Source organism: Micrasema longulum, unplaced genomic scaffold, assembly GCF_059751315.1.
Source record: "Micrasema longulum isolate JH-2025_06_02 unplaced genomic scaffold, ASM5975131v1 h1tg000549l, whole genome shotgun sequence".
Taxonomy (NCBI): domain Eukaryota; kingdom Metazoa; phylum Arthropoda; class Insecta; order Trichoptera; family Brachycentridae; genus Micrasema; species Micrasema longulum.
The window spans coordinates 329,941-354,653 of record NW_028277745.1 but is presented as its reverse complement, the minus strand read 5'-3'; the positions used below and the strand labels follow the sequence as shown (position 1 = coordinate 354,653).

The 24,713-nt window shown below is 33.5% G+C and overlaps 2 protein-coding genes across 6 annotated transcripts in view; one reads left to right on the top strand and one right to left on the bottom strand.

The window, feature by feature from the left end:
- Positions 1–2,664: 2,664 nt before the first annotated feature.
- LOC148280698 (uncharacterized) lies at positions 2,665–23,312 on the bottom strand. Its single transcript, XM_088227966.1, has 14 exons — positions 23,159–23,312; positions 22,907–23,054; positions 19,947–20,073; positions 17,365–17,469; positions 17,133–17,208; positions 14,084–14,567; positions 13,486–13,533; positions 12,083–12,132; positions 10,094–10,197; positions 8,251–8,412; positions 6,362–6,538; positions 5,178–5,270; positions 4,836–4,948; positions 2,665–3,897 (listed from the first exon to the last, which is right to left on the bottom strand). Exons 1-14 carry the CDS (start codon positions 23,208–23,210, stop codon positions 3,798–3,800), a joined length of 1,839 nt encoding a protein of 612 aa, XP_088084092.1. The 5' UTR covers positions 23,211–23,312; the 3' UTR covers positions 2,665–3,797.
- Positions 23,313–23,564: 252 nt separating this feature from the next.
- Positions 23,565–24,713, top strand: part of gish (casein kinase I gish) — a 31,352-nt gene continuing 30,203 nt past the window's right edge. For 3 of the 5 annotated variants that reach the window (XM_088227973.1, XM_088227971.1, XM_088227969.1), the window contains exons 1-2: positions 23,565–23,737; positions 24,125–24,437. In XM_088227973.1, coding sequence (XP_088084099.1) covers positions 24,382–24,437 — 56 coding nt within the window. In that variant the 5' untranslated portion in view covers positions 23,565–23,737; positions 24,125–24,381. The remainder of the gene's footprint in view (positions 23,738–24,124; positions 24,438–24,713) is intronic. The other 2 variants (XM_088227972.1, XM_088227970.1) reach the window with 1 other exon arrangement.

Sequence of the window (24,713 nt, the reverse complement as noted above, 5' to 3'; positions counted from 1 at the left end):
TAATATGGTTCTAAAACAAACAAGGCATTGTCAAGATGGCTCCGGATGTATGCATAATAAAAAAGTCTCAATGTATAAAAGGGTGACTCCCCCACCATAATCGCGAGACTGCTCATAACGTATTCAATCCGGCTTGACACTTGTTTACTATGTGATTTATGTATGAGTTCCATGTAAGATGAACATCCAAAATTATTCCCAATATTTGGGTCGTAAAAAGGACTAACACATCTCCGTGCTGAACTTTTATGGTTGGGGTTTTTCGCCATCTATACTTTTACCTGTCTATAGATCTAAACCATGTTCCACTAACCAATTCTTAATGTTTCTCACACCTACATTTAGAACATTTTCTAGATTCTTTGGGTTCTTCCCACATGCATACATGAAAAAATCATTCGCATACTGAAGCAAACTTGCCTCCATAGAAACTATGTCACTGATGTCATGCGTATAAGATAATGAAGAGAATTGGGCTCAGGATAGAACCCTGAGACAGCACCTTGTTCAACTCTTTACCGCAGCATAACTGCAAACATTGATTTCTGTATTTCTGGAATGAATCAAATTTGCTATGAAAGACGTGAGCTTTCACAGGATTCTGATTCACAGTATATTAGCTTCTAGAATGTGAATAATAACATCATATGCTCCACTTAAATCCAGACAGACACCTATTAAGAATTCTTTTTTAGTCAAAGCGGCTCTGATCTTGGATGTCAGAATTGACACGCTTTCAATAGTGCATTTTCTTTTCCTGAATTTAAATTTAGATTCGGGGAGACTTTTCTAGTTCTCCACAAACCGGTCCAAGCATTATCTCACCAAGTAAATAAATAAATATGTTTCGCCATCTTCAACCGGGTGGAGAACGTTATTGAGCGGTAGGAAGAGCCAAAATTTGGGTCTTTGTTGGGTTTAAGGATAGATTGGAAGATTGAAGAATGGATTGGGTTTTCCATGAAGGGGGAATGTTTCCTGATTCAAAGATCACATTGATCAGTTACAAGATGTAGGAGGGTAGTATCACCGATATGTTGGATAAAACTATATTGGATACCGTCAATCCCTGGAGTCGAGTTGGCAAGTCTGGTCAGAATAGTCTTCAGTTCATATAAACTATAGCTATGATCCAACCAGCTTCTATTTGTAAACTGGTACCAATAGGGAGGACTCATTCCATTTATTTGCAGTCTGTGAGGCTAGCTTGTTGCCGAACTCCTCAACCCACCCAAGAGACGTCTCACTGATGGAATAAAAAAGCCTCTAAATCTGCGTATCATGTCCCAAACGGCCAAGATAGGCACATCTCAAGACAAAGTGCAACATAATTTTTTCCATCCTATTCTTTTCTTGTTTCTCAAGATGTGTTTTGTTTTGGCTTCAACCTGTTTGAAAACGTTTTCCAGGCTCATGTTTAAAGAGTAAACTTTGGCTTGCCTTTTCTTATTCGAAACTGCCTCTGCCCATTCGCTATCCCATCATGGGGCTTGGAGGGGGCTTATTTCCATTGCCTTTTTTTTCCTTATAGGGGGACATGTTCCCTGCTACGACGATGTATGATGATAATGATTCATAACATTTCATTACATTTTCTTTCGTCAATGTGGGCAGCTTGTTCACATTGAATTTATATCAAATTTATACAGGACATGCTTATAGAGCAATGAAGCAAAACTGCATTGTCAAGTTATTTTTGAGAAAACTGGGATTTAACAAATTTGCACTTTAAGCCATCGATGTTTTAGATGCAGAAACATGCTAGAATAAATCTGTCATATTTTAGCATGTTTCCTTAACTACCTCTGTTTACTTCATGAAATAAAAATATATAAAATGTTTATTTAGTACGTTTCCAAATATGTGTACAAACATCACTCTGTCAGATTTAAAATTTACACTAAAAATGCATTATGTAACTTAGTAGATATTATAATAATAAATATGTACATCTCCCCTCCCCTCCTTATCCTCTCTTCAAGCATTCTTGTCCTAATCCCGCCCAATTTACAGTAACTTAATGTTCTTAAAATAAATATAAAAAATTCTTTGATTATTGAGTACATGAAAATAACATTTTTATATGTATAAATTGTATGTATTTATTTGATATGTAATATATTTTCTTTACTAACTTTGTATACTATGTGGAAATCTCTTATTAGTTCTGAGTTTATACACTATATCTGTTTGTTTACTAAAAATATGTATGTAGAACTGTTGATTTCCCAAATAAAATAAATAAACTGTGAATGCGAGGGGTAAATAAAATATTGAAAAAAATAATACAAAGATAATTTTAACATTTTTTAATCTTATAAATATATTTTATGTTTACATAATACATGAAAAAAACACAACTTTTATTATCAATACATTTACATATACTAAAAAGATACCTTTACAGTTTGGTGAAACAGCTCAATCGAATGACAGAGTTTCACCAAGGGAGGGGTAAATAATTGTATTAGAAAATAAGAAACAAGTTGTGATCGTGTTCAAATCTTAAACACTACGATGGGTCACATACGTTTGGCTTTTTTTTGTTTCGGAATATTTATACAGTAATAAACATTTAAAAGTTATTTTGAAATATCTTCATACCACACTTTTTCAATTGTATTTTCTAATTCTTGTTTGTCTAATCTCAATAGTTTGAGGAGATTTTTTCCTATTTTTTTTTTCTATGATGGCAACATAAATGTTCAATTGCATATATGGGCTGTTTCCTGACCATGACATTTTGAGCTGCAATACTTAAGGAAGAAAAATACCGTAAATGAGCTCAAAAATGATAAATACAATAAAATAAAGTGTCAAAATGTATTTAATGTCACGCTCACTGAACGAGCCTGATGGCAAAGGTGCAAAATCATTCAAAAATACTGAATCACAAACTTTTCGAGTTAAGTCCTTAATAGTTGAGGATCTTTATACTAAATAAAATTTGAACACTCCGAGAAAACAACTATTCACTGTTAAAGCAGTTATTCAATTGAAGAAATTTAGGGCTTTCCAGCGGTCTGATTCTGAATCGAACGTAAATTCAAATCCGTATTCTAAGTGATATTCCAAACGCTCTCGTGGCCGTATTATCTCGTTTATTTACATACAAAATACACGAGAAAAACTGTTTTCTCATGCCACGTGAGTGGTTCAGAATAGCAGCCCTGTTAACACGAGCTCCTGTTAAATTATTGCAAACTTAAAATCAGACTGCAGGTACCTAAAAAGCTATTTATCCTTTTTAAAGGTGATAACCCCTGACCCAGAACCTATTTCAATTGTTTGTACCTAATTAGCAATTTGGCTTTTTGTGATGCCCTGGTTGTATGCAACGTTGACGTTGGTTGTCGGCCTTGTGGTGCAACGGTCCAGTGCGTTAGCCTGCCATGCAAGAGATCTCAGGTTCGATTTCCGACATGGTTGATATGAAATATTTATTTAAAAGGGTGTTTTCACACTAGAATATTTCATAGTCCCTGGACTGGTACCTGAAGCGTAAGACTGATCATCTTACCTTCATGTAACAAAAATGATCAAGATACGCTGCGATTGGTGTACCAATGCAGTGCCCTATGCACCATCAGGTGTGGAACAGGAATGATGATGATGGTTGTATGCAGTATATACAAACAGTATAAAGTATAGGACCATATACTTTAGTGTATAAAATTAATAACAATTACTACATAAATATACCACAAAAATTTTATATACAGTGTTGATTAATTATGCCTTTTCAGAAAGTGTTAGTGAAATTGGACAGCATTATTTTTTTCTAATTATTGTGTTAGTTATGTCTGGTGGAATGTGCTCAGAACATCTCCAAGGCTCTGGAGAGTGAGCCTCTCTTGTTGGAGCATACTCTCCTCATCTTGAAGTATCTGATGAAGCCTGAAATCAAACACCCCTATGATCTTCAGCTGTTTCTATAAAATCCACTGATAATTTCATTATTATTTGCTACTTCGAATTGAGAATTTTATTTCGAAATAGCAAATAATTGGATATTCCATTAGTAACAGAAAGCATTCACTAGAGGATCAAAAGACTTGAATAATAAAATTGTACTTTGAAAATGCACTTTTTCATGATTCAAAAAAAGTAATTCAAATGTGGCAAGAATTGCAAAAAAAATATGTTTTTATATTTTAGAATGTTTTTATTGCTGGAAATATTTTCTCAAATTTTAATAACATAATGTGCAACTAAGTCAACAGCATCCTTATAGTTTCGGTCAATATTATCTAAAAATAATCATTCCATTATTCTCTTCGTAGCCCATAAGCATATTCATACAAAAACTAGTAGATACATATCATAATATTATTATTATAAATAAGGCAGGCAACTATTCTCTGAAGCCTGTAGGGACACTTTTGTAATCCTTTTTTAAGCAATAGTAGATTTAACAACGATTTTATGGAATATTATAAGGCTGTGATAAAATCAAATTACATAAACAAGAACTATGTTGAGTATGTTCCGGGTAACCAAGATTTCATTATTTAGGGATAATTCAATTTGCTTGTATGGTCCTTCTTTTCGCTAACCCGACTATACTCTATCCTCGGTAAACATAATTCTAAAAAGATCTAACGTTACCTAAAATCAAGAAAATGTTGTTGAATTACTCAGTCATTGTGGCGTTTGCCCCAAAAGAACACATTTTATGTCAAACTCTTGAAGGTTGCCTTTTGTAGGCTTTCATATTAACTTTATAGGCGCTTCTTCCCTTTTTGTCTATTCTAAGAAATTGAAAAATGTGCTTTTTATCATTTATTTTTTTAATGCTTTACAAATATACATAATTTTGTATTAAAGTTTTGTACCTGTAAGTATCTCTCGTCTTTTGCATCTGAAGAAGTCGAGCAGCGGCATCCCATCTCTCCCTGAAGTGGCGCTCAGAGCGTTGGGAATTTTCCAATCGCTCTTTTAACCCTTCCTTTAACAACGTATTTGGACATTATTATGACAAAATATTATTTCAAAGTAAAGCGGGGATTTAAAAAAACTAAATTATTTAAAAAATCACAGTGGCGACATGTGTACACATTTGTCACACAAATATGTATGAGTTGTTGGGAATATGTATAAGTTTTATCTTGTATATTATAATTTTTGTAATATTTATGCGAGTAATATTCTGAATAAAACTAATAAAAGATACATACCATATCTGCCTGAACACGGAGAGCCACTTGATCCTTGGCATTGCAACAGTTCTTCCATGACTTTACTTCTTCCTCTTGGCGCCTTAATTTTTCCTAAGACATTAAAAAAAGGTTTTTCCATTACGCATTTAGCAATTTTGACACATTTATCTAATTAACGATCATTATAAAATACTTAAAATCAAATAAAAAAGGCAGAAAAAAAATTGAACGTAAATAGGAGTAATTCATATTGTTTTTTTAGATGTTGAGCAAATGGAAGCGAGTCAAAAGGTACCTAATTACCTGCAATAAACTCACTTTCAAACTATGTATATGGTTTATAGATAAAATGGAAATATAATTTTTGCGATTTTTCTTTTTATTAATTTTTATTTTTATTACATTTTTATAAATTACAAACTTAATAAAACATACACATCATCATTCCCTTTTCCGCACCTAATGGTGCATAGGGCACCTGCATTTGTACATCAACCGCAGAGTATCTTGATCATTTTTATTACAAGAAGGTAAAATGATCAGTCTTACGCTTCAGGCGCGAGTCCAGGAACTATGAAATATTCTAGTGTAAAAATACCTTTTCAAATAAATATTTCGTGTCAACCATGTCAGGGATTAAATCTGAGACCTCTTGTGAGGTAGGCAAACGCGCTGACCACTACATTACGAGGCCGACAAAACGAACACATACTGACTGTTATTTGTAAATAATTGTCTCAACTCAGGTTTTACATACTGCAGTATTTGTATGGTAAAAAATGCCAATATTATGTATCAAATATTGATCTATATATACGCGGTTTTTCAAGGCCAGACCGCGAAACTTCAGAGAAACATTTCTTATAGTAAGCTTTAAAAAAAATCCTAATAAAAATTTTCCAAAAACTCTTTTTGGATTTTTCTTTATTTATGATCTCAAAATATAGTAAATCCTTAAATTCTCGGACAAGCAGTCCCTCCATAAACCCCTACCTAAGATTTACTCCATTTTGAGATCATAATTTTTTTTTTTTTTTTCAAATGACTGGAAAAAGTTATTAGGAATTTTTTTTTAAGCTTACAATGAGGAATGTTCCTCTGAAGTTTCGCGGTCTGGCCCTGAAAAACCGTGTATATATAAAATAAACTGAGCATTTAAGCAATATGTAAGGCTATAAACATGTAGACTTTTTAAAACTAACCTTTAGATCTGCATTTTCTTTTTCCGCAAATGTGAATTTTATTTCTAACTGAGAGAACTTCTTGTCATGGTTCTTTATCTCATTGGTAAAGTCATCTTCCATTCGTTTAGAGGCCTCGTTGAGTTGGTGGTACTTGGATATATATAATGTCTCTAGGTCATCTCTAGCCGACTTCAACTGTAATAAAGAAAATACAATATTTTGAAGATTCGGGACCAGAGCATACTAACATCTGTAACCCACAAATATACATATATATAAATTGATTTAAACATTGGAAAGGGTCTTTGTGTTTTATAAACTAGAAGTGATTGGACCCACCTTTTGCATCCATTAATAAATGGCACTGCTCGCATCATTCCCATTTTGTACGCAGGGCTATGTTAATTACTAAACTTTGAATGCGATTATCTCAATTCCATGTGTTAGTAAGTTACATCACTTCTGCGATGATCTGCGTTTAAGTGGCCAGTTTACACACTGTAACATTCACCATTCTACTAATGTTTAAACATCCACATTTTCTCAACTCTTCCATCTGTTGACTTTTGTGAAGTAAAAGAGCTGAAATATTTGATATGGGTGAGATTCGAAACATCTGTAGCTCAATCACAAATAAAAATTTCTCACCATGGTCGTTTATCGTATTCGCGATCACAATGGAACATCCGTGAACACCTAATATTAAATGTCAAAATATTTACATTTCACGACTTATAATCCTGCTGCGCAATTACATATTTGAATTTCGCAGATGTAAATATGGAAAATATTCCAAAACTGCTATTTTTATTTATTATTTATAATGCTGTTTATTGCATTTAACCGGCGGTTGACAAGCCAAAAGTCAAAAAAAGCAGTTGCCATACTAATTGTAATTTAATTTTCCTTTTTTTGTTTATACAATGATAATCTAATGATACTCCTTACTATTTTGCAAATGCAATATATAGTATTCTTTTTTCATAATAAACGCCGATTTTTTGGCAATGAACTGTATTTATTTACGAGGAAAACAAAAAATAAACCGACACGAGTGAGATTACACACACGTTGACTTATGACCGCGATAACTTAGGCATGTTCATTATTGTTCATTGTGATCACTCATATGCTTAGCATATTTTAAAGCACGTCGATAGTTATTTGTGATTTTTTTTTTATTCATTTATTTTATTTAATGCACCAAATACACAATTTTATCATAGAGCACAATTATAATTTTTGATGTCCCGACTTGTTAGAAAACTCCGTGTTAAGTCGGGACTCTTCTATATATAAATCAAAAATACTTATTAACATATTCAACACTATACAAAATAATCAAAACAATATTCAAAATCAAAAATAAAAATTTACTTTATTTATTTTAAAAGAGCTACTGGTCCCATAGCCTAATACCGAGACTTCCATATGCCCTTCTTAAAAATGTTTTCCCTCTCTGTTGCAATAAATTTCAATATCTATTTCTATTTTATAATCATCATACCCTTTTCACACTTGATGGTGCATAGGGCACTGCATTGGTGCACCAATCGCGGCGTATCTCAATATTTTTTGTTAAATAAAGGTAAGATGATCAATCTTACGCTTCAGGTGCCAGTCCAGTTAACAAAAAACATTTATAGTGGGAATCAAACCTGAGATCTCTTGCATGATAGGCAAACTCGCTGACCACTACACCGCGAGGCCGACATTTCTACTTGCATAATTATAAATATATTTACTAAAATAGTCAAATTTTATCAAGACAGCAGTATTTCCAGTATGAATGAGCTCTTTTACTTCACAAATTGGAGAAATACGCATGTTCAAAAATAAGCGGAATAGTGAATTTTACTACTGTTCTCCACCTGTTGAAATATGATAAATTAATCAAGATTGCTAACTTTATTTTGTCGATGTGAGAGCTGGTCGGCAGCAGAGTTCAGACGCGCGGCAAGGTCCTGCGAGTGCTGCAGATGCGCGGCTAGGCGCATCTCCTCCAGTCGGCGCCGCTCCTCCCACTCCCTCCCCAGCTGCTGCAGGACCTCAGCCTCCCGCTGCTTCATCTGTGAACATCAACTTACTTTAACACGATAGGGAAATATCACACTTTTTTTTTTACATTTTGAAAGTAATGAAGGTCTATGAAATACTGTCCAGTAAAAAAATTTTTTTCTTTGCTAATTATTACTAACATAAAAAATACTTTTAAATTTGTAATTTTGAATTCCCGCAAAAAGGGTCATTCCATTGGCCACGTCCCTAATACGTCACGATTCATGTATATTTGTTCCTGGCCATTGAAATTAGTTTAGAACATTATCACGAATCTTTACGTCACATCAAAGGCAAACATGTCGCGTTTTTCTTGCAACATATTTTTATTAAATTTCTTTTTTACATTTATCTATGAAAACATTTCTCCACAATTTACATATTGATTTTGAAAATACAATTAATTATTCTAAATTCATTTCATATATTTTTATCGGTATTTATAGTATGTGATATTTCCCTATTCTTTGCAATAATGACTGACTGTACGAGGTATTTTTGTGAAAATCAAAACCTCAAGGGCGCTGTACAATAAATAAATAACCTTGCAGTCTTGCAGCTACAGAGCGCTGGACTGTTGGGATTCCAGTTTCTCGCTTTCAATTATGATCTATTTAAATTATAACAGATAGGAGCTAGATTACAGCACGTCTTTCAGCTACAGAGCGCATGGACGGTTAGAAATCTAGCCCCCATTTGCATTCTTTTTAATTTGACAAAAAAAACAAATTTATAAAAATACGAGTTAGTTATGAGTAGATTACCAATCAGTTAACAGCCATATGCCGATCCTGGTTGTGTCACTATAAATTGTGTCTGTACCTTATAAATGAAATACACAAGCTACTTTAGGTTGATCCTTGTGGCAATTGCATTGCCATATTTTTTATTTTATTTAATATTCTTTTGAAAATCTAGTGATGTTACCAAGGGGTATAAACATACAGGATACTATTTAGCATCATATAACAAGAGAGTAATATAAATTAAATAAATAAGTTAATGAAACTACAATTCTCAAACATAAGTCATATTGCTCTTTTTGGACATACAGAGTCAGATTATTTATTATACACGCGATTGGTAGAGAGTGGAACAAAAAAAAAATGGTAGGTAAAGGGGGCTATTTGGATCAAATTTGCTCTAGTGGCTCATTGTTGTACTAGAGCAAAAATTTATTGCCAATAAATAATCATTTGAAAAAAATATATATTTACTGCAAAAATGTTTCTCCGAACTAAGGTAGGTAGACCTAACTGTGCAAATAACAATGGAATTGTTATTCTTTACCTGAGGTGCCCCTGTAAAGGTATTATTATCCTTAATCTAAACCTTTATTTCAAGATTTTGTATTGCATGTAGCATACTGCTCGAAACGGCATACATTAAAGAATTTTAACGTCTTGATCAGTTTTGATTTTTTTTAATGCGATGCAAAGTTGATGTTTGTTTTTTGTATCCTTTTTTCTCACTTTGTTAGGAAAATGGTATCAGAATTACATTTTTCTTTCAGAGAAAAAAAACTTTTTTTTGTTGGCCAGAGTGATCAGATAATTTATTTATTACAAAATATACCTCATTATTTTGAATAATAAAAAAAACGATTCTGGTATCCTATGCTCAGTCTCATGTGACATCATAGGCACAACACTCATTTTTAATTAAATAAAAAAAATTAAAGTATGAAAGTACCCGAGATCTGAATATCTCCTGCTGCTGTTCTTTCCAATCTTCCAGTTGGTTCACGGCACTCAGTAAAACTTCCCTCCTGGAGTCTGGAGATAGTCTGCCAGTTACTAAGTAACAGAGAATCATATTTAATTGTATTGTATATTAAAAAGATGCCACTAATGCTACATCACATCACCAAGATGCCAAAATAATGAATCTGTAAAAACCAAATTTTAAAGTAGAACCTATTGGTTAATATTTAAATTTAAAGTAAATGTAAACAACGAATGTCTTGAACAAGTAAAAGAATTTGTGTATCTGGGAAGTATGTTTTCAAGAGATGGAAGAGTAGAAAAAAATGTTGAAAGGAGAGTGAATGCGGGGAACTAAATGAACGGTGTACTGAGCGCAGTAATTGCTAATAAAAATATGTCCATCGAAGCTAAATTGGCAGTGCACAACAGAGTTTTAGTCCCAACACTTATGTATGGAAGTGGAATATGGAACTGGCAGAGGAAGGATAAAAGCAGAGTGAATGCGGTTGAAATGCGATATCTTAGACGAATGTGTGGGAAATCAATGTATGACAGGGTTACGAATGATGAAATCAGGCGAGAGTGTAAATCTGAGTCAAGTATAACTGATAAGATTAAGAAAGGGTCTCTGAGATGGTTTGGTCATGTAGAACAAATGGACGACGAAAGAATGGTAAAACAAGTATATATGGCGAAAATGAACGGCAACGTGAGATGAGGACGACCAAGGAAGACGTGGCATGATCAGATAAACCAAAATCTTAAGTCTGGTCATGTCAAAAGCAGACAGAACCGAAGGGCATGTCTGACAAGATGTATGAATGTGGAAGAAGCTAGGATTGTATGCCAGGATAGACGTGTGTGGCGGTCCATTCTCTCTGCCTACACCTACGGGGAAATGGCGTTATGGTAGTAGTAGTTAAAAATATATAGGCTGGGTGCTACAGTAATCGGACGCTCTTAAAGGCAGCCTTAAAGATTGCTCTTCGCCAAGAATGGGACAAAATACCATCAGCCCACATTCGTGCAGCGTGTGAAGCCTTTTTGGACAGACTCGATGCTTTTATCTGCGCTAAAGGCGGCTACATCGAACAATAACATTTTTTTTTAATTGAAATGTTTTTATGATATACTGAAGTTTTTGAATCAAAAAATAAAAATTGACAAAATTATAGAATTTTTAATTGGTAACATTTCGAGTGCGAACCCCTGCATAAAATTAACTTTTGTGCTGGTTTGAAAATTTTGGCATTGGTCTGATTATATGTGGAAACCATTCATTTTGGAACATTTTTGTTTTTTGTTCCACAATTTAATCTTCTAATTACTGCGCGTAAGTATACATTTTTTAAATCCAATTTCTCACAGCACTAAACTTTCTTAAAAATAAATATACTAAGACCTGTTTGTGGATTTACCATTAAATATAATAATACAAATGAAAATTTTTTGAAGAATTCATTGTATATTTAGAAACTAAAATATTATTTCCAACAGAAAAAAATCCAAAATGGAAATCAATTGTTAAAATTATTTATTTTTAAATAAAAGTAACTTCAAATAATTCAAAATAAATATACAATAAAGAATGTAATTATTTACAAGATTGTATTGTTCAGATTGGTAGGTCATATGTAGATAACATTACCTAAGTGTATGTATGTTATTACAAAAACATTGATAGCTATAAATAAATTTATTGGCCTTTCGGTATCAAATAAAATATTGCATTTACACTTTTGCAACAGATATGACTAAACAATGATGAGTATTGCATAACTTTTCGTTCACTTCAATGTTGCCATTCACCTTAACAAGACAGGTAAAAAATATGAAAGGTAATAAAAGATCGGCACAGTGGTATAGAAAGTGAAAGACGATAGTCAATTCTGCTGATTTCAAACAATTGCATGTGGAAAAAAATATATGTACTTCAGGTAGAGCATTTCAAGTCAGAAGGAGTAAGAAGACTAACCTTGTGGAGGAGAAACCGTACTATTACCCCGCTCACAGGAACAGTGAACTCTGAAATTATAACCAACAATAAAATATGTGCATACATTATTTAGATAAATCATTTCAAATTAAGGGGGTTCTCTGGTTCGATGGGTTAAAATAAATCGTTTTTATTTGCATTAATTGTTTCCTTAATATATCTAGAATATGTTGGTAAAGTGGATTTTCAAAATTCGAAGCCATTATAAGGATACAGCAGTTAGAAGAGGCAGATACTCGGAGAGCTGGTATCAATTGTAACAACTGTACTTGAAACTTCAAACATGTTTTTTCAATACTATGTTTTTCAAACTTTCCTCCATCATATCTTGAGAACGGCTTGGCCAATTCACTTCAAATTTATAGGGTCAACTCAAAATATATAGACGCACGCGGTATGATTTCTTACTACCCCAAAATTAAAAATATTTATATTCTAACAAAAAGTTGACAAAAAATACATGAAATTCGAATTTTTCTGTTCCGAAGTCTGTCAAAAATCCAATTTTCAACATTTTCATTCCGTGGATATAAGCTTACAAATAAAAAAATAATTTTTTTAATTTTAGATAAGCCAATCAGCTGATTTTGTGGAGAAAGTGAGCGTCTATTTTTTCGAGGGATGTGCCTTCAGAGCGCTATAACTTTGGTTCGAATAGATATTTTTAGCTAAAAATTTATATGTATACTCTTGAAACACTTATAAATAAATAAAAAAAAACTCTAAAGTTCTATCTCTTCATTGGTTCTCACAAAAAATCCCAAAAAATGATTCAAAATCCGACCGTCAAACTAGAGAACCCTAAGGGATTTTGAACATCATCATTTCATAATACACTCAGACCGCTTTACCTCCAGAAGTTCAAAATTGTGTAATAGAATCGATATCAGAAAGAAAAAAAACTTATTTATTTATGAAACCGTTTCCTGACTTGAAAAGACAAAAAAGAAAAACTGACAGCATAAGACTGATCACCTTACCTTACCTTCCTGTAATAGATGATCATGCTACACCGCATTAGATCTAACAATGCAGTTCCCTATACACTATCGGGTACAGATAAGGGTTTGATGATGATGGAGTATTTATTTTTTACACACTACTTGTATAGTAGTTAAAAAATGTAATAACAAAACAGTATTATATCGTCAGTCTCGCATTTGAATTCCCCAACTACCAGAAGGTCATTTATAGGATAGAGTTGACATTTAAGCATTATTATTTTATTGAATACTTATGCTTTAAATTTTAAAAAAGTATTTAAAATAACTAAAAAAACTGCAAATGACTTATGGTTATTATTTGCTTTTTAGTTAGTGAGTTGTTCCTTGAAGGGGATAACATTTTCTAAAAATATATAGACGAGTCAAAAAAAATCTTACCGTGCACTACAAACTGCAGATGGACGTTCTTTGGCTTCGGCTACTTTCCTGGAAAAAGTCAAAGTTTCCTGAAGTAAATAACAATTTTGGTACTATACGTGTACATAGGTAATGGCCGCCATAGGGAGATAGCGGGTTTTGGAAATAGACGACTCATATGTAAAATTTATAACCAAGATAATAGGAAAACTCATTGAAAATGGCCCATAAAATTAAATATTTGGGTAAATCATAAGAACGAAAATAATTCTTTTTTAATAAAAAAATAATAATAAAGAAACTAAAGCTATAATATTTTACAGTTTTTTGCAGAAATTATTATGCCTTTTTCATATATCCATTATATTGTGAGTGTTCTTTTTCAGAATATGTTGATCAAAGGAAAAATAAATATACTATCTACTATCAGTATACTCAATTCCATCTTTTGATTTTATGTTACAAAAATGAAACTTGGCTAAACTACTTTTAATAATTTTAATGTGACAACAAAATCATTAAACAAAGATTTATTTGCAAATAATCATATGTTTTATATGTAAGAGATAAATATAGCTGTTGGTTACCCAAATAAAGAATTTAAAAAAAATAAACTTACCTTTCAAAAGTTTCATGAGAGTCAAATGTTTCACTATGGTCATCTTCTTCAATATTTAAATTCAATGTTGGCACATCTTCTGTATTTGATTTCTGAGTAGGTAATTCTTCAATCTTTAATTCCGAAGTTGAGGGAATATCTTTTTGTTGATTCTTATCTACTGTGACTGCGGATTCATTTCTATTTTCAAGTTCTTTATTCTCTATAGCATTTTTGTTTGGAGTGGTATTTTCAGAATTCAAATCTAAGACAAAAACTACATTATTTTTTTCTGGAGAAATTTCCGCATTTGTATCGATAAAAGTTATTTCTCGGTTAGAGTTTAGGACTTCCACATCTCTCGTAGGCTCCTTGGAAATGTTAACACCGTCTTCTAAGGTGGAACTAAGTCCCGGTCTTGATTTCAATGAACGTTTGCTCGAGATACTTCTGCTAGTGTAAATTGATAAATCTTCCAGTCCAGCCATCGGAACTTTAAGTGTACCTACAAGAAAATGCTTGCAAAATTATTCTGACCACAAAAACATAAAACAATTTTTCTTCCTGCAAACACAAAAATTCTCATTTTCACACATTTTATTTTTCCATTTAACATGTTCACTGCCAGGCTAAAATATTGAAATCTCGAAAAAAATCGAACATGTTTCATTATCATATTGGCATGGAGATTAAATAAGGCAAAAGAATATGTATATATTTTTGTGGAAAAATGTAAAAATGATAACTCGGCCAATAGGCGGAGCTGGCACATGGATTAAAATCTGCTTCCCAACTCTAACTCCGCCAAATGGCAGAGTTGGCAGTGAACCTGTTAATCAGATAAAATTCAGTATTTTAATAATATGTATGTATATGTGGTGTACTAATTAGCTACCATAGCTAAACCTTAGGCTGTTATTTTTCCAAAACCTGATTGTTAATTCTGTGGCATTTAGATAAAGAGGTCACTATTAGATGATTATGCAGGGGAGGCGTTTAAAGTTTCCTACTGATTTATTTCTTTGACATACAATTTTGAGTTCTATTGTAGGATAAAGTTGAAATATGATAACTTAAGAATGAAATAGGTAAAGCAGTACATATCATATTGTGTTTCTTCCCATATGCTGTTAAAGACAATTTTGATACAAATTACATGTACTTGTTTACCTAATTGTACTTTCGAATTATACGACATTAACCTATTTTATTATTGAAATATCAAAATGAATATTTTTTCTAAACTCGCATCTCTTCCCCCAACCCTTCCTTAGACCTCGGGTGGAACTGCATACCTAACTTATTTTCTCAATTTTAATGACATGAACCTCTTAACCTAAATGCTACAGAATTTCCCCTTAGTATTAATTTATTGCATAAATAAGTACACATATTTAATACCGGGGAATCTATATTAATAGTATAAAATATGCTGGATTTGTTGTAACAATATCATGCATCATTATATGAGGATAAAGAAATTATGAATATTTTTATCTGTTAAAAAAACACATGCAAACTGAATAGTAAACAGTTTGCAGCTAAAACAAAAAAAAAAATATTTATCGATCCATCTGCGATGAGTTGTATTTAATTAGCTTAAAATTAACATTTCTATATTTATTTATTTACGGACATTGTCCATTTATAGGGATAAATATTACAACATGCAATAGAACAAAGATAGAGGACATTTTTGAAAAATAAATATGGAAGTCTAGTCGTTCACAGGGCTTATGATCTGCCATTGGCTGGCTTTAGTGATCGCTTTACGTACTGTGTAACATTTATCACCTTGCCCATGTTTCAACATTTATATTTCTTCAATTTTTCCATCCGTCTATTTTTGTAAATTAAAAGAGCTAAAACCTAGATCAACTGGTTTAATCTAGAATATAACTCCCTAGGGGTAGAATCCGTTTTGCAGACGATATAATAATAATAAGTGAAAAGGTGAATGAACTGGAAACTATGGTAAAAGAACTATGTATATGAATCCTTTAGAGAGATTTTGAGTCCAACACCTAGCAATATACGGGTGTTCTTTAAACCCTATCATATCCGAAACCACGATGATCAGTATGGGCAAGAAGACATATTAGCATATTAAAAAAAATATTTAGAACAAAGATTTTTTTTTGGTATAAAATATTAAAAAAAACAAATGGTTGCTTACTTCTGCAGGGGAGAAGTGAGAGGAGCGCGGCACAGTATCAGACTCCCCCTCCTTGTTACTCCCCTGCAGAAGTAAGCAACCATTTGCTTTTTTTGATATTTTATTTATTAAAATTTTATTCGTTCTAAAAAATTATTTTAATGTGCCAATATGTCTTCTTGCTGATACTGATCATCGTGGTTTCGGATGTGACAGGGTTTAATGAACACCCTGTATATTATACTGGAAATAAAACTATTGGTGGTGTTGGCGAGTTCATTTACCTTGGGCACAAAATCAAATTGGGAAAACTAATTCAAACTGCGAAACTGCGTAGACAGATCAGGTTAAGTAAGGCTGCTTTTGGAAAGCTGAAACACACAAATCCCAAAAAATCTGAAGGCCTACAACTCTTGTGTTCTATCGGTGACAACATACAGTCTCGAAACCATGACACTCACTGCCAGAAGTGTCCACAAAATTAAGTGCATCCAGCGGACTAATGGAAGACAAATTTTGAGTGTCTCGTTAAGAGACCAAATAAAGAGTGGGTAGATAAGACGCCGTACAGAAGTGACCGATATTGCAGAAAGAGTGAGAAGACAAAAATAGCAGTGGGAGATTCATGCAGCGAAACAAAAAGTTAATTGGTGGACCCCCAGAATACTTAATTGGAGATTAATTGAAAATAAAAGGAAAGTAGGGAGACCACAGAGGAGATGGACTGATGACATCGTCGAATTCGTGGGACATGGGTGGAAACAGAGTACCCAGGAAAGAAAATCATGGAAAATTTATGAAGAGTCCTATATCTAGCAGTAGAGAGAAACGGGCTGGTAGAACTCAGTCTTTGTCTACAAACATTTAGACATACTTAGGTTAAAATAAACCCAATTTAAAAATAAAAAAACTTACCATCCTGAGAATGAGGGTACTGAGACTGATGTGCAATTGGTCTCCTTTTTGCACTATCAGCTGGGTCTCTTTTACTCTGTGAAGAAAACAAAAAATTTAGTAAAAAATGCAATTTTCATTTCTAATGATTAGTCAGTAGTTAGATATAGTCTGAAAGTATTTATTTATTTTATTATTCCACAATAATCGGTATTGAGGAAATAATTTACGAAATGTAAAAATGCAAAATTACCTGTGGAGTAGGTGGCAGTGGCTCCAAGGAATCTCTTAAAGTAAGGCGCAGTAAAAGTTCCGGACTTCCTTTGGCGCCCAAAATTCGATGCCAACCGTGACCTGCCTGGAAAAATAGGTTACTGTAATTCTGTTATTTTTATTTTCCGTTATATTAAAAAAAAAAACATTAATCGCCTAATTGTATGTATTCATACATATTTTCGTCTTGGTGGTGAAAAGAACTGAGCTACAATATTAAAGTTTTGAGAAAAATAACTTTTACGTTGACTAATAAGTTAACAAAAAATACATCTTTCTGTCGTTAACTTAATTAAACTTTCAGGAAATTGCTGGATATACCAAACTTCTGAGTTTCGAGAGTAAGTGCTTGAGAAGAATATTAGGTATAAGGTCGTTAGATTTTATAACTAACATTGAAGTCCGAGAACGGACGCAGCAGCCTCCTATAACGAGCGTCTTGAGGATGCGGCGGCGGACCTGGCTTGGACACGTGCTGCGCATGCCTCAGGAGAACCTAAACCCAAGTTGCCTCTTCTTTAAACCTGCGGACTCACGCCGTCCTGTAAGGCCGTCACTGACGATCTTTAAACTTTATTCGGCGGAATTAAGGAGTGCTGGATTGAAGTGGGAAGAGGCGAAAATGCTGGCGGGCGATAGGGTCTCCTGGAGGCAACTGGTGATGTCCACATGCTCCACTTAGGAGCGGATGTGGAAAAGAAGAAGAAAGAAAAAGAATACTACATGTTTAAAGAAAATTTTACAAAAATAAATATTAGATATTTTTCACTTGGATATTCTTACCACCAAGATGATATTTTTTAATGTAGAAATTGTTATGTGATATGCCAATAGATTGCTTTTAAAAAATATAAATAATTTGTTGCTATAATTTGATCATTTCGATGTTTATAGGGCCTTTCCTAGAATTAACAAGTATTATCATTATGTACGCTTTTTTTATTTTTTTTATTGATTAATATAATTACATAATTGATACATGTTTTTTTTTATATACAATCTACTTTTATGATTTTTTAATGCTATAGCTGTTACTTTCCAAAAAAAAGACTAGCTCTTGTCCTTGGAGAGTGACTTACACTGTTATATTTATTTAGTAATTTGAAGTTATATAATTTCGAATATACACGCGAAAAAAATTTAACTAAATAAAAAAATAACAGAAAATAATAATACAGTAATACTAATTAAGTGTAATGGTCAGCGCGTTTGCCTACCATTCAAGAGGTCTCGACTTTGATTCCCGACATGGTATGAAATATTTATTTGAAAGGGTGTTTTTACACTAGAATATTTCATAGTCTCTGGACTGGTACCTGAAGCGTAAGACTGATAATCTTACCTTCATGTAACAAATATGATCAAGATACTCTGCAATTGGTGTAACGATGCAGTTCCCTATGCACCATTAGACGCGGAAAGGAAATGATTATGACTAATTAAAATGACTAATGAAAACTAAACTATTTTGACCATGACTTGTGTGGAATTTAGATATTATTTTGGTATCCGAGTGACTTATTCATCTCAAATTTGTTTAAATATCATAAATAAATTACGGAATATTACTTTGTACAATATGTTCATTTATTGTATTTAATAAGTCACATATGAATTTCTTTTAGTCATTAGATACTGTTTTGCTCTGAGGGAAAAAGTTGACTTACTTTTTGTTTTCTCGGGTAAAATGTTGTAGAGTTTAAGTCTTTGATTTATAAATCTTGTTTGTCGTTGCCTTGATTTCAAACTTTGAATATAGTACATTTCAGCCGATCTTGTATTATGCGAATGTCTACTACCGTTTTTTGTCATTTTTTATTCCGTGTCTAGTTCGTTCATTATAATTTTATTGAATTCGGTTGAGCATCTCTTATTGTTGTGAAAGTCTATATATATCCAATTTTTTTGCCTTTTTATATACTTTTACTGTTGGAGTTTATTATTGTAAGTCATATGTATATAAAATTTTAAATTTTGTGTTTTTGGCGTTGTAGTTTATTTATGCTATATAATATGTACATATAACTCTTTTGTATGAGGTGTTTGCTATTCTTTAATTGCATAATATATTATGAATATGTGTGCACAATCAAATTGACTTAGTTAAAAATTATGTATTTTACTTATATGCTCAAATCGCTTTATATGTAGTTGATGTTCAAAAAAAAGAATGTTAATCTAAAACCATTACAGGCATTTAAAATACCTATAAAATAACCTTAAAAAACTCTCCGAGAGGGTTCCATGTAGTACTTGTCCATAAGTACTCAAAATATTGACACACAAACCTCCACTCGATTTAGTAAGCTTTTTTGTCATTGAGTGGAAAACACTTGTCTAGATAATCAAAAACACTTATCTTTGTAACGATCAAAATACACTGCATTTGGTATACCAATGCAGCGCCCTATGCACCACTAGGTGTAGATAGAAAATGATGATGTAGCCATGAGTGGAAAACACTCGTCCAGGGTTCTGGTTCTATTTCATGTCCAGAACTGTATTCTACATTCTGCCGGATACGGGGAATAGACATCGTAAATATAAATGGATTTAGGGTACCTGAAGTGGCAAAGGTCGGCCAGTGGGGCAGGGCCTCGCAGACAAGAGACTGAGGGAAAGGTAGCCGCGAGTGTCTTTACCTCCCACCTGTAGGCGCAACTTCAAGGGCACATTCTGGAGACGCAAACTGTAACCAACTCACCGTTAATTATATAATCATAACAATAAGCACCTTTGAGGTATTATATTACGAAAATGGCGCTATTATTATTATTATTATGGATAACTTATATAGCGCCATTTTCGTTACAAAATACCTCAAGGGCGCTTTACATAGTGATTCTTTTAAATTTGTAATTTAATTTAAATAATTTATTTTTTTGTCACATGCTACGGATTTATAAGTTATTTATAAGTTATAAGCTATATAAGTTATCCATATTTATTATTATTTATTTAATATTATAAATATTTATTTCAAACCCTCAGGTGGTGAGTGCAAGTCTCTGGGGTATATGAAATCGAACATGTTAAAAATAAATTTAAAAAACAATTTTACTTTTTTAAAACTATAAGAAATATAATTAGCCTAAAAGAACTTGTAAAAATATATTACGCAATAAGTCAATCAGTTTTGGAATATGGAATAATTGGATGGGGATGTGCGAATGAAACATTGATCAAACAAATAATAGTTGCACAAAAAGGTACAATAAAAATTATCTTAAGAGTCCCAATCAGAACTAGCTCCCTCTGTATATTCGTAAATCTTAATGTAACATATGTAAAACAATTTTTTGTAAAAGCTCTCTTACTGTACGCACACAAACATTATTCTCTACCTTCCATAACTCATTTTACAAATACAAGAGTTACTAGATACTCAAGCAAAACAATCAAAATTTAATACAACCTTTGGTCAAAGAGGATTGACCTATTACCCGGTTAAAGTAAACAATCTACTTCCAAGGACAATTAGTAATTACTGACAATATAAAATTGCTATTTAGAAATGGATAGTGGAGGTGGGTTGCGCACGGATCGATGAGTGGATCAAGCCAAATAGGTAAAAATTTGTGTCCTGTTTATGAAATTTGGTCTACAAGTCTATATGAATTTATTATGTTTTTTATGATTATTTTAGTTTATTTTGCTTATTATGTCAAGGATGATAATTAGGTTCATTGGATTAATTACGTTTTTATTTTCTTATTATGATAACTATGTTAAATAACTAATTTAAGGCATGTTTCACTTATTGTAAAATGTTTCCCTCGGCACGAGACACCCCAAGGGAACATTATTCTGTATAAAAAAAATACAAATGTAAAAGTATAAATAAAATAAAATAAAAAATACATAAAAGAAAACAAAACACATCATGTTTTAACAAAAATATTAAATAATTATTAAATGAAAATAGAAAAAAAATTGATAATTTAAGAATAAGTTGCACTGAGGGAGGAACACAAAAGATTGGCTCATCTCTCTCTCAACCTTGGAGTCTGATGCATACAAGCCTCCTTTTGATGACATCAGGCGCTCGCTGGCTCCAGCTACCCGGTCCCTCATTAATCCAGCAAAACCACGATTTCTTCCTTTTGCAAACATATTGGATACACTAGAATACCGATAGTACTTAAATATAATACGATACGCGTCGCTGTACTGCACTTGAAGGCGGTGTACAGAAATTAGTCTGTTATTTATCCATAGTTCGCATGTATACAGATTATAACAATAATTAGCAAATTAATATAAAAAAATGATTAATAAATTAACAAAAGTTAGCACATCAATTTATATTTTTATTTACAAAATAATAAACGGATATTCCTGAAATGAGTTAACTAAAAAATATTTAACAAATAATGACAGAGATGGAGAACATTTAAGAGCGGGAAATATGGAAGTCAAGACATTTACAGGGCTTATGACCTGCCATTGGCTGATTTAGTGTCCACTTAACAGCGTAGCATTCACCATTTTGCCAGTTTGAACATCCATATTTCTTGAATTGACCTTAGTAAAGTAAAAGAGCTGAAACCTTCATTTTTGTGAAAAGATTCATCTGAATTATATCAACGAACACACTAGGCAACGCCTGAAAATAATTTTCCAATTTTTATATTTCTTCTTGGACCAGTTGACAGGCGCCGTGGCGCAGTTGGTAAGGCACTAAACTACAAAACTCGCATCGCGGGTTGGATTCTATCACCATATTATGCTTAATGGAGGGGATGACCGAGGAGACAAATTCTAGGGGACGCCCACGCCGAGAGTACCTGGAGGACCTATTAGAGGATGTGCGCTGCTCATCATATGTTGACTTTAAAAGAGCCGCACAAGACAAGGAGGAATGGAGGAGAAGAATGAAAGTAATTGCTGCCAGCCAATCCCAGGATTGAGACCAGAGAAGAAGATTATGCTTAGATCAGCTACATCTACGGCGATAAGAAAGGTTATTATACCTGTACGCAACCAGCGCACTAAATTAGCTGAACGCGCATTTGAGTTTGTAGGCCCTATGGTATGGAATGCTCCCCCAGCAAAAGAGTGAAACTGAAGTGATGTTTAAAAAATTTATAAAACACCTGTTCTCTAAATCTTTTTAATAAATCCGTAGCTTGTATTAAATTATTAATTATATTTTAAGTCAAATTAAAATCAATATTCATAGAATCACTTTGTAAAGCGCACTCAATATTACAAAAATGGCGGTTTATAAGTATGCAGAACCAACACGCATTCTATTGGTATATAATACGATCAGTGTCTGCCGGTATGCCTTTACATCTCATTCGTTCTTTTACAGACAATAAAGATAATAGGGCATAATGAGTGTTGTGTTGTTTCCTATTCAAAATGCAGAGTGAATATTACCTCCTGTTCTTAAGCTTTTACATCATAATCAGTAAACTGCCATTGTGCGAGAATTATGTATAAAAACATATTTAAAAAACAGGCATTCACTTAGACTATTAAAAAACATAAAATTGTCAATCATAATTCACCCTCACCTTCTCAAGGCCTTCTTGTCGGTTTCCCAAATGAGCTCAGAGTCGAACTGTGGGGCATTCGCGGGACCAACCGGGTCAGTGCGAAGTGTGTGCCCATTCAGAGAACAAGATATTATTAGAGGCTCTCGAAAATAATTGAAATTTTGCCCTGAAAACCAAACCAGCGAAAACACACGAGATAAAGTCAAAAATTATGGCTAAGATGCATTTTTAGGTTATTAATTTCAAACCTATCGGAATAGGTGTACTCACCTTCTTTTATGCTTAAAATAATAAATATCGCGTTCCCTACTAATTCTTCCATTATTTATCATAAATTTCATTATTCCTGAGAACCAATCTTGAGCAGTTTCCCGAAACAAAATTTGCGAACATTCTATTTTCAAATATTACCTTGTTTGACGGTTTAATCGGTTTCCATGGATACAAAACGTATGATCGCAAGAAACGCCTCTTTCCGTTGTGTAATGATATCAAGAAGTGCTTTTATAAATATATTTTTGTAATTCAATTTTTCATCAATGTTTTATGATTTCAAAACACTTTTAAAATAATAATTATTTTTTTGTCGTCATTTTGTCTTTGATAATCCGTGTAAAAAGTGGTAAAATTTGAGTTAATAAATAATTACGATCGCAAATTTGACGCATGCGCTCCTGACATAACGTGAATCATCGTCTGCCTCAAGCTCGGTGTTGAGGTGTAGCGATTTTGTACCGAGAATATTTTCGTTCCGTGTTTGGTAAACTCTCTATTCACCGAGTGAGATACTTTATTTCGTTAAAAGTGCAGTGCATATCGAAGTTTACTCAGTGAATGTTCTTATCCCAAGTACGGTTCTCATTTTTACACCTTTCTAGTTATATCTTAGTACTATCATTCTTAAGGTTTCGACTTGCGATCGTTCCGTTTGAAGTTTGGAACGCTGCTCCGAGAGATACGGTGTATGTATTTTTTCGATTCGTTTCCGCTCCGACGGATTTAATATCGGCATATCGAGAAATAAACCGAGGTGTTGAAATAAATATCACGCGCCTTCATTGATTACTGGTTCGAGTATCGCGCGTGAGTGACGGCAAAGGGTATTGGCCCGCGGTGTAATGGCGAGCATTGTCCTTTTACGAGATTTATAACGACGATATTTACCTCGCGCCAGCGAAGTAGCGTCGCGCGAAATTGTAATTGATTTCGTCTAAAAAGAGTTTTGTTTTCCGACAGGTGTATTCTCGGAAGGGATCCGGTCGCCTCGACACCCGACCAGACCGTTCCGGTGTCGCAGATAACCTCGAAGTATTCGGTCCGCGATAGGTCGGGGTTGGGGCGCAGCGTGTAGCTCTCGCGGTCGGTTGCAGGTGAGGCGCCGCTCGCAGTAGCGGCCGCGGAGGCGATGGTGGTCAGATGAGGCCGGGCCGGCGGTAGTGGCGGTGCGGCTGGGCGCGCGCGGGCTGAGCGCGCCGACTCTTCACCTCTTCATCATGAACAAGCGGGACGGCGCGCGCGAGCGGCAGCCGGACGACAAGCGCGGCGCGGGGTGAGTAACCGCTGCAGCCTGATGGTCCCTGCGACCCGTGTGCCCCTCACCCTACAATCCTGGCTATGAAGTGCTCTCACATTCTCTGGTCTTCTTTTGTCACATAGGGTGTCTTCGCACGGGATGTTTTCGGGGAATGGCCCATTATAACTAGGCGTTTATTCTACAATATGTACAACTCTTTATCGACAAGTACTTACTTGATATAACAGTCAAAGGATTATATCGTTAAAAATTGTTATCCCAATAGCGGAGAAAAGAATAATAAACATTTAA